Source organism: Populus trichocarpa, chromosome 18 (assembly GCF_000002775.5).
Source record: "Populus trichocarpa isolate Nisqually-1 chromosome 18, P.trichocarpa_v4.1, whole genome shotgun sequence".
Lineage (NCBI taxonomy): Eukaryota > Viridiplantae > Streptophyta > Magnoliopsida > Malpighiales > Salicaceae > Populus > Populus trichocarpa.
In genome coordinates, this window is record NC_037302.2 from 5,992,344 (window position 1) to 6,003,766 (window position 11,423).

Consider the following 11,423-nt stretch of genomic DNA (forward strand, 5'->3'; position numbering starts at 1 on the left):
GAGAACTAACATGTTGTGAAATGATAAAAAACACGGGTTGATCTATGACATAGTCAACCAGTGACAGACCTAGTAAAGATTGGGTAAAAAATCATTAACTATTTTCCTTTATTTTTTTTCAAAATAATGTCATCCTTACATTTTTTATAAAATAAAAAAATTCATTTGACTTGGGTCAACTTAGGTCAACCCACTTGACACGTGACCGATATTTGCCTCGGATCGACTTCCAACAAATAAGAGGACAACCTAAAATTTGAGTTAAATAAATTGAAAAGAAAATTCAAATTAACATAAGAATCCAAATTAAAAATAAAAATTAAAAAGAATAAGGACCAAACTTGAAAAATTAAAAAATCAAGATTATGGATCTAATGATGAAATTGAAAACAAATTTAATTTTGATAAAAGGGTTCAAAGTCAAAATTTGAAATCAAAATATTGAGGGTCTAACCTTAAATATCATAAAACTTTAAATTGAAGGGTAAAGTTATAAAGAAAAATAAAATTAACAAAAGAATCCAAAATAAAAAAATAAAAAATCAAGAGAATGAGGATTAAGTTTGAAAAAAAACAAAAAAAAAAACCAAGATTATGGATTCAAAGATGAAATTCTAAAAAAAATTAAATTTTGATAAAAGGGTTAAGAATTAAAATTTAAAATTAAAACATTGAGAGCCAAACTTTAAATATCGTCAAAATTTAAATTGAAGGGTAAAATTGAAAAGAAAAATTAAATTCACAAAAAAATCCAAATTAAAAATAGAAATCAAGAGAATGGGGACCAAACTTGAAGAAATTAAAAATCAAGATTATGGATCTAATGATGAAATTGAAAATAAATTAAGATTTGATAAAAGGGCTAAAAAACAAACTTAAAAATAAAATAATTGAAGGTCAAATATGAAATGTCATAAAATAAAATGATGAAGTTGATTTTTTAATAGCTAGCATGGAATTCATTGTAGAGGGGAGAGAGAAGAGGAAAAGAAAAGGAAGGGGAGGTGGGAGCGAAGCCACCCTTCAAAACACTACATATGCTACTTCACATGGAAGAGGGCATCGTGTAGCTTCAAAAGTCGTGGCAGAAGCTAGTGTTCTTCCACCAGATGGAGGCTCACGCCTCTCAAAGAGCGCGAAGCCGTTCCACACGCTGGTAGCTTTTTTTAATATTTTTAAGAAATGGAAAAGGACCGAATCACCTCTAACCCAACTTAATAATAACAAAAAAAATCTATAGGAAATGATGAAAACACATCTTAATGCAAAACTTAGAAAAATTGATCTTGGGGTTAATTTAGTAATTCCAATATTTAAAAAAAAATGTAAAAAACAAAGAATACCCCTTAAATAATTAAATGAAAATAACTTTTATTGACAATTAAGTAATTTAAAGGTGCCATTAAAATATGAGATTACTATAATGATTCTTGTGAATTTGACAATGACATTTAAACCCTTATGAATTTACTTAATTATCCTCCTAGAAGCTATGTTGTTAATTTAGAAGTAAAATAGTAATTTTATTATGCAAAATATATAATGAAATATTGAGCTCTTTTAACTTTATATATAATATATAATGGATGTGGATTTAAAAGCATGCCAAAAGATAAAAAAAATAAATATGGAGGAAAAACATTTATATATAATATTGAATTTGTGAAACTTATAAATGACGTGATGAATTATTCTAATAAATAAATATTTCAGTTGTTTATATATATATATATCTATATATATATATATATATATATATATATATATTGTCTTATAAAGTGCCTGAATGAATCATTATCTAGGATATCCTTCTTATATTCTCATCTCTCCGAGAATACAAATAGGAGAGCTCTATAAAGGTGAAAATTTCAAATCTACCTTTCTAGTCTTCCCTTAAATGTTTAATATAACGTGACTTGCGGAAGCTTACCCTTCATTTGTTCTTAGGGTTAATTTAGTAATTCCAACTCACAAACAACTTCATTTGTTCAACGCTTACCCTTCCCATCTCCGTTAGGATTTAAGGCATAGGAAGTGTCTTTTTTTTCAAATGGAAATCGCCATAATCTCCACGGATTAAATTAAGTTCAATTTTTATAAGATTTTAATTGATTAATTTATTTTTTCAGTTAGATCCATGAAATTTCGGTTGCGCGAGAGAAATATTGATCTCATTAGAATTTTAGAGGGTATGTTATTGTATCCGTAAATTTATTTAAGTAACCAAGCACATGTATATAAACATTTAATTTTATTAAAATATTTGATTGGATATAACCTCTATTTAAAATATCCATACAAATAAATAAAACAATCCTCTTATTTTTTTATCTATGAAATAAAATAATAATTTATGCTTTGCTAGAAATTAAATTTAAACGTGCATTACAGAGTAAGATTTTGTGATTTGATGTTTTGAAAAATACCTTTAATTTATCTTCAAAGTGTTGTTGAAATTTTTTTATGAAGCGTTTATGCTTGATCCAATAAAATTTTATTTTTTGTAGATTTCAAGTATAGATAAAAGAGGCTTGAGAGCTTTTTAGAGAGTTTCCTTACTTCGAGAGCTTGTCTTAAAGAAAATATTGTACCTCCAAGAAGAATTGTTCCTTATATATATGGTGAGACCCTTTATTTATAGAGATTTGTAGGGGCACTCAGGTCTTTTGTCAATATCACATGACATTATTTTATTGGTAGATTTTTATTTATGAAATCTTGTATTTATTATAAAATTTCTTAAATATCTTATCTCTTGGTAAAAAAATATAAAAAAAACCTATTTGTTTTTCATATAATTAATTTTAATTTTAATTTATTTCTTTATGTAAAAATAAAATAAAAATGAGGTTGATTTTGTACAGATGCCCCTGTTCCATCGTTGATTTCATAGGGAAATAAATACCTTAATTTTTAACAGACCTCCCATCCCTAGTTCAATTAGAAATTATTGACGAAACAATTTTCATTGAAATAAAATTCAGTATCTTGTAATATTTCTTCTGAGGCATCAAATCAGTAGATGAATTGTTTGGAACTTATGATATTAGGGTTATAATTGAAAGAAATGGGAGGTCAGTGGTTTAGGGACTTGAAAGGAAATTTACCTAAAGAATGAAGGGAAACAGAAGGGGCAAATATGACTGAAATTTTCTACTTTTCATTCTTGCAGGATGTGAAAGGTGGCGATTTACACGGTAGGGCACTACAGACATCTTTCTTACATCCTAAAAAAAAGAAAAAAACAATTTCCAACGATGATTTGTTGTCTATCTTCTTCCTAGAGAAGGCTAAGAAGGTACATTTGTGATCCGTCCAGAGTTTTCTTTCTTCTACTCAGAGTCAGAGTCTATATTTCCCATGGCCTTCAACCCTCTTGGTCTCTGCATGGAAACGAATGCGATGCTGTGTAATGGACAAACTAATAATAATAATCGAGCAACATTCATGCGGGCGTGAAAATAAAATATTGTTCATGCATTGGAGACTTTAGAGGTACCTTCTTGGTGATCTTCTTCTCTCTGACTTCATAACGTTCTAGTGTCAAATCACATAGCCATGCTCCGGGGCTCACAAGCTATGCAACAATTTCCAATAACCAAAACCACAGTCAGATTAAGTTCCCTCTAGAAAATTGACAACCCAATACACCTCTCAAAAAAAAAAAAAAAAAAAAAAGAACCATTCCCCCCTTCCCCTTTTAATAATCAATAGTTAAAAAAACAAATAAAAAATCGGATCATGGAATGACAATTTGCCCCCAAAGTGAACATTATTCCCGGAATATCACACAACAATAATATCATAGGCATTTTGCGGTCCAAGGTGAGAGAAGAATCAAGTAACCACCATAATAAGAAACCACGGAATAAATTAAAAGACGGGGGGGGCCTACAAGAGTGGGTAATTGGCAAGGAACCGTTGGTTCATGCTACTTTTGTATTACACATTTGATGAGAAGCATGGCCGTGTCTATTAAATCCCCAGCCTACACCTGGACACCATGAGAGTCCTGGCAAGTAATCTATTTGTTTATGAAAATAAGATTTCTCAAACTAGAGAGATGCTAGCCAACAAACTTAGGTCATTATCAGTAGGTAGGCAAACATCCACGGCTTGGCTGACACGTACGTACAACAAGTGGTGCTCTCACTTGGTCACCACATTACACGCTTTCCTAGCTTTTTCAGCCAAAGAAAAAACAAGGCCACCAAAATCACGTAAACCCACACTCCTCCCCGCTCAAACCCTAATCTTTCAATCGACGGGATCCTTAAAAAATCCTTTTTCCTTACAAATGTTCGTACCTCACTCTAAATTCAATCACTTTTCTCCAATTCTATCGTTTGCAAAGTTATCCAAGAGGTGTCTATTTCAATCCCATAAAAATAAATTAGCATACAAATCGGTGAATGAGACAGTACATTATATTATTGATCATCTAAAATAGTTATGGGGATGTTTTACTTTCCTAACCTTCAAATAATTTAGAATCTAATCAAAGATAGAGGAAAAATTCAAATAAAAAGGAAAGGAAGGAGAAGGGTCTTACATTGAGGGTGCGCTGAATGAATTTGGCTCTCTTTTTGGGTCTTTGAGGCAACTTGGACCCTTTAAAGACAAAGAAATCTTCTTCTTTCTCTTTATTAGTTAAAGCAATAACAAACTTTGGTGGCCAAACTGCTGGTGGTGGTGCTTCTCCACTCCCCCCAGAAGATGACCCTCCTCCTTTCTTGGTATCCGAAGATGCCGCTGATTTGTTATTGTTATGATTCTCATGGTTGCTGCTGCTATTGTGGTGGTGGTGGTGGGTATGGTTGTTACTTCTCTTATCGTGCGCACCCTTGTCTGGTGAAGCAATCCTACCCAGAACACCACCGTTACTCTGGCCTCCTCTCATGGCACTTGAATTCTCCGAGTTCCTATTGAATTAACAGCACAAATACAGAACAAACAGCATCAAACAAACAAGATTAGATCATGTGACATGACTCGGAAATATGATAAAAGTGACACCCCCCATCTGAAGTGTGTTTTTTAATGTAAAGCAGTGAAAAAATAATTTTTTAAAAAACAAAAAAAAGAAAAGGTGGAGAGATTTGAAGTGGGTAATTATGAAATTACGAGAATAACCTTTGGGGAATTTTGATTGATCTAAGATCGGCGGGCAGGGACTGGCTAGAATCTCGACGGGTTTTGCGTAGAAAATGGGGTTTGGGAGTGAGATTTGACTTCTTTTGTGGGCTATATAGGATTTGAAAGGAGGGGTTATACTAGCAGGAGGTGTTTTCTCCTATTTTTGCCCTTTGTATATGAAAAGTTGTAGATATTTGAGGGGGAGAGCGGTGGAGATTCTATTCCTATTGGTGTTCTAATCCAACGTGAACAGCTGGTCTTTTTAGCTGGTTTTGTGGCCGTTGGATTTTGTTTTTGCTCTTTTATAGGGTTTAAGAAGACGTTTTCTATAGAGACTAGTTGGAATGTATGTGGGATAAAGTGGACCAGATACCTGATCTTTTTATGTGAAATCGGACGGTGACTAGTGGTTTTAAAAAAAAAACAAAAAAAAATGAATTGCGGTCAAAACAGGTACGGGTTAAAATTTAATTTTCTTATTTAAATTTAATTTTTTTATATATTTTAGTATAATTTTGATGTGTTAATATTAAAAATAAATTTAAAGAAATATTAAATAAAGAATACTTTAAAGGATAATAACCAGAGAGTGTGGATTAGAATATGAAAGGTTAAGATCAAGTGTGATTAACAAAAGATAAGGCAGCCTAAAACCAACTAGAAACTGCAGTCGGAAAAGTCAGATCTAATTCAGTCTCTCTCTTCCTTTCTCTTTCTTTTTTATTCTGTATGCCTTTTGGACCAAATAAATAATTCCTTATGGAAGGAAGCATACAATTCGTGCCATATTTATGAAGTTTCCATGCAAGTAATTCTTCAAATCATAAATCCTTGCCTGTCTGTTTGAAATCAAATGTTTTTAGCAAGTCACTGCTCACTAGTCAAGTCAATTCCCCCCTTTAAGAACTCCGAACAAAATCATTAAAATTAGCAAAGAGCAGCCTATTTCACCTAGACCTCAATCTTGACTTAGGAAGAAGGCGCTTTCATGCACTTACCATGAGCGAACGGCTACAAAGAAGGCGCTTTCATGCACTTCTGAGCCATTCACATGCGCCACCTGACCATTCCGGAAGCGGACAAATATAAGCCTCATATAATATCTTACTTATATTGCTTCATCTTTTAAAGAATTTGATCAAACCTCTCAGCCACCTGTTGCCTTAATGTTGTGATTGGAAACGCAGTGCAAACCGTGTTTTTTTAAAATTTAATTTTTTTATTTAAAATATTTTTTTTAAGTTTTTGGATCGTTTTGATATGTTAATATCAAAAATAATTTTTAAAAAATAAAAAAAAATTTATTTTAATATATTTCTAAACAAAAAAACACTTTAAACTATCACTACTATTATATATCCTCCAATATTAAGTCGCTTATTAAGACTGGAATACTCTATGAGGCCCATGTATTTGCCATCACAGACCAGTTAGGCCAGGTGTCGGGCCAAGAGTAAATGGCACCAACTATGTGTGGCCTTGTTCATTTCTATAACAGCCATCTCCAGTCTACCTAAAGATAGCAAAACTTATCAGATTTTGAAATTTGTTCACTAATAATTATGAGTTCTAGTTCTGTCAGAATTATTAAAAATTTATATAATTATTAATTTTTCAATACCCTTGGATTAGTTAAGAATTAAGATACATAAATTATCTTATCTGAATATTCAAGTTAATATACTTGAGTATTTGCGCTCGCAAGTCACAGAACTTCCTATTGTACTGATCATCAGAGCAAGGTAGAGATAAGGTAAGGTGTCGAGTCCAATTAAGGCCCGCCCAGCCATAGAGAGGTGACAGCAAATTTGTTGGTGCATTTAAGAAAATGCCGCTGCTTGAGTCACGGGCCTTTCTAGAATTGATTTTTAATATATATTTTTTATTATAATTTAATTATTTTGATGAATAATTGCTACACTGCACTGTTAAATATCCTAAAAGAATACAGCACTTTAAACAGACTCCAAAAAACTTCATTAAAGTCCCAAATTTCCCTAAGAATATTTGAGGTGAAAAATAAGTTTATTAAGAGTTCTTTTAAGTGTTGGGGTTATTGAGGTGTTTAAAGTATTTTATATATATATATATATATATATATATATATGTTTTCAAGTAAAAAAATAATTAAAAATAAGTTTTTAGAATCTAAACCTTGGAGCCTAACTTTCCGCCCAATTTGATCGCTGGAATCTTCACCTATAAACTAAGCAATTTTATTTGGAAAAAAAAAAAAAAAGACAAACAACACATTTTCTGCTTTATTAAAGAAAAAAATTGGGGAAAGAAGGCATGTGGCCTTGTAGTAGGCCAGCTCACGCATAGGCTTCTTTGCATTGAGCCTAGAGTGTAGCCCACTCACGCCTAGGTATCCTTTGATTTCATTTTTTTAATTTTAATTAAAATTTATTAAAAATAAAATAAAATATATTATATTTGAAATATTAGTTCATTAAATATCATTTAATTTTATCTATATTTTCCAATAAAATTTCTGTATTTTTTTGGTAATATTAATATTTATTTCGTTTATTATTATTTATGAACCTAATATGCAATTTAAAAAACTTTTATAGTCATGAGGTATCCTTTGATTTCATTTTTTAATTTTAATTAAAATTTATTTAAAATAAAATATATTATATTATATTATATTTAAAATATTAGTTCATTAAATATCATTTAATTTTATCTATATTTTCAAATAAAATTATTGTATTTTTTGGTAATATTAATAATTATTTTATTTATTATTATTTATGAACCTAATATGCAATTTTTAAAAAATTTATAGTCATGAATAACATTAAAATAAAAATTATATTTTTTTTATCTTTTTAATAAAAAATATTTTACATAGTTTTCTCAAATTAATTATCTTCTTCAATTGCGTACAAAGACATGATTTTCAATGTTTTTTCTTTTTATCAAAATCTACTTTTCATATCATGCTAATATTTTTATTTAAAAAACTATACTTCTAATTAAGAAGAAAACCATGTTTTATTAAAAACAAATTTAAAAAAATAGTTTTGACGAAAGAGATACATTTTTTCTAATTATTTTAAATTATTGAAATTTTTATTAAAAAATCATTTTAGTTCCCGTTAGTTTTAATTCAAAAAATATGCTACTAGTAAATAAATATTTTGGTAAAAAACAATGCGTGTATGAGAAATAAAAAAATAATCTTTAGAGTTTAAATAGTAGCTTTTATACAGATATATATTTTAATTACAAAAATAAAAAATAAAAAAAACTTGCCGAATACACAACTAGTATTAACTAAAAAATATCTCATGTAATCAAGACTAGAGGTAATCATTTTCGATTCGGTTAGATTTTTATAAAAAAAATAACTAAACTGAAATTTTTTTTAAAAAAAAGACAACCGAAACCGATTCAAACCGACCGGTTTCGGTTCGGATCGGTTTTTTAGGACAAAAACCGGTTCAGACCGGTTTGGTTCGGTTTTTCTGGTTTAGCTTGGTTTTTTCAGTTTTAGCTCGGGTTTTTTGGTTTGGCTCGGTTGTTTTTCCGGTTTTGGTTCGGTTCGGTTTTTTCAGTTTTAGAGTTATAAAACCGAAACCAAACCGAACTGGTCGGTTTTTTTAAAATTTTAATCAGTTTAATCAGTTTTTTTCACGGTTCAATTTTTTTAGTTATTTTTTTTCTAGTTTTCTCAATTTTTTGATTTTTTTAACTCCCTCCTAACCATGACAACTCATCAACCACGTCCCTAAATAAAATAAGTGACTAACACGACCCAAAAAGCATCGCGGGCCCAGCCAACAACCCGATCCGTATTCCTCCACCACTTCCCACAACCTCAAATAATCAACACGGCAACACCCCCACCACATAAGCTCAAAATTTCCTCCATCACATCAAGTAAAAGTAAGTTCATGTTATATTCACGAGCTGCATGGTAAAAGGGATAGATCTGTACCTTAAAATCCGCTGAGAGGGCGGCGGAGACAGACGTTGACGGAGATTAGAATATCCGTTGCTGTGATTGCTATTATTATTATTTGTGCTGCTCGGGTGATACCAAGTACTGTCTTTATCTTTATTATCAGCTCTAACAACCCGACGGTCCACACGAACTGTTGTCTTATGAACCGGGGTGGTCGAAACGTCCTTGACTTGGGCTTTCATGCACCTGAGCCGCTTCCGGTTCCCCCACTGCAAGACAAGATCAGACGACGTCGTTTGCCTATTGGGATCTAAGCTCGTTCTCTGGGCACTGTTGTTGTTGGTGGTGGTGGTGGTGGTGATGGTGGTGCTGCTCGTGCTCCCATTATTGGTGCTCCTCAACGAGTCCTTTTCCATTTACTCTTCTACACCTGTCCCATCCCACCAATAATAAAAACAAAAAAGATAAAGCTAACTTTGCAACTCTCACAAAATTCAAATAAAAAGAAGCTGGGCCTGGCTTCCAAAAAAAAACACACAACAAGGGGAAAAAAAAAAGAGAAAAAAAAACCTGGTGTAGATGTGAATCTGACGGCAAGGATTATTCAAGAAAAACATAAATGAGCTGTGGCCGTGAGAAATGTAAGGGATGGATTCAATCTAGAAATTCCTCGTGGATAAATAGAGATCACAAGAAATTCCTCAAAAGGGGCATGGTGCTTTTATTTGCAGAGAAAAAATCAGAAGAAGAAAATTCTATTAGAGTGTCGAAACTCCTCAAAGTACAAAATCGAACGCCTTTTTTGAGTAGTTTGTTTTGGCGTAGGTTTCCATGTACTGATGTACCATAAACAGAGATCATTGACTGAGAAAATGATAACGAGAATGAGAATTGCAGGGGGAAGCTGCTTATCTTGATTGCAGAATGTTCATTGCCCAAAATCAGAGAGAAAGGAAGAACGCGTCAAGAACAATTGATAACTACAATGTTAATCAGAAAGTGACTCAAGCAAGGATTTTTCACAGAGAAAGATTTTGGCCTGAAGAGAAGGAAAATCTCAAGCAGAATCCATAGAGGGCGAGAGAGCAATTGAGGACAAAATCGATGCTTTACCCGGTAACTTCAAATTTGTTGAATTGATTCTCAATCGAGATGAATACCACAGAAAATGATCGTTCTTGGAACACTGTAGACTGCGGGAGAGCAAAAGCAGAGAAATCAGTTGCTGCTTTATTTTATAACAGGGGAGAGAGAGAGAGTCGCCAAGTAAATTGCAATTTAGGAAACTTTCAATCTTGAGAGTTAAACTCCAAAATCAAAACCCGGATTCTCAAACAGATATCATTCAGATTTTGACGAAACGACTCTTATGACATTTCAAAGGACTTTTCATGTCAGATTCCAATCTCTGTATATCAAGAAATCTGATTTAAATTGTATCCTCTAACAGTGCACTGTCAAGAAATCCTCCCAGTCCCCTCTGAAACTTCTTATATCTTTCCCAATGTGTCTGCAAAACAAAGAAGAAAAACAAACTCACGATTATTTGAGAAAATTAGCCAGAAAAAACATCCACAGAAATCGAATTGTGTCTCAAATTCTGAACCTGAACCTGTAAGTAATAAAACACAGCTCCGATACCTTCTCTCTATAAAACTCAATCAACCGAAGCCAATCTTCAAAATCAGAATCCAGCGTGGAACTCCTTCCTTGTGAAAAAAACACTTTCAAATCACTACAAATTTGCCTGTAAAACAGAGAATCCAACAAATTATCAACCACGTTTCTAGACTCTATCATGCAACGCTAATACAAAATCAGATTACGTTTTCTTAATCACGCCTATAAATCTGTCTTCTTAAAAGTTACAGATCCTCAACATTTATCCAGCTCTCTCCAATCTCATTCAAAATCCCATGTTTGGTTAGCGAGAAAGAGAGGAGAATTGCAAGAGATTTGGCTCTGAAAACTGTGAAGAAGAGCCAACCAATACTACAGAGAGCTGCTTCTCTTCTTCTTCTTTAGTAAAACGAAACAAATGCTCTCTTTCTCTTCCCCTTTCAAACCCAGAGTTTTATACACCCCCCAGGTTAGATCCAACAATGAATAAATTGGGCTCACGGTGCTTTCTAGTCTAACGGAATCGTGAGAGACGTGGTGTTGTTTTTTCTCCTGTTAAATCATAACTAGTAATTTAATTGTTTTGTTATTTTATTTAGCTGTGGTCAGCCAATCATATATATTATATAGTGAGATGCTACAAGGTGACTTTGAATGGTGTTATTTTTTCGTTATAGTTTATTAATTAGATATGCTACTCATGTTTTACTGCAGGTTGAGTTAATTTTTTAATATAAAAAAACGTGTTAGG

At 32.1% G+C, this 11,423-nt stretch overlaps 1 protein-coding gene across 7 annotated transcripts; it reads right to left on the bottom strand.

Moving 5' to 3' along the window:
- Positions 1-3,140: 3,140 nt before the first annotated feature.
- On the bottom strand, positions 3,141-11,197 carry LOC18107595 (uncharacterized). Of its 7 annotated transcripts, none has more exons than XM_052449225.1 (7): positions 10,694-11,197; positions 10,375-10,562; positions 9,623-10,245; positions 9,086-9,482; positions 4,553-4,922; positions 3,500-3,577; positions 3,141-3,383 (listed from the first exon to the last, which is right to left on the bottom strand). In XM_052449225.1, exons 4-7 carry the CDS (start codon positions 9,466-9,468, stop codon positions 3,333-3,335), a joined length of 882 nt encoding a protein of 293 aa, XP_052305185.1. In that variant the 5' UTR covers positions 9,469-9,482; positions 9,623-10,245; positions 10,375-10,562; positions 10,694-11,197; the 3' UTR covers positions 3,141-3,332. The 7 variants fall into 7 exon arrangements, with proteins under 7 accessions (XP_052305185.1, XP_052305179.1, XP_052305181.1 ...); XM_052449219.1 differs by having other exon boundaries at positions 10,166-10,562; positions 10,694-10,799; positions 10,879-11,196; XM_052449221.1 differs by having other exon boundaries at positions 10,166-10,562; positions 10,665-10,799; positions 10,879-11,196.
- Positions 11,198-11,423: the final 226 nt, after the last annotated feature.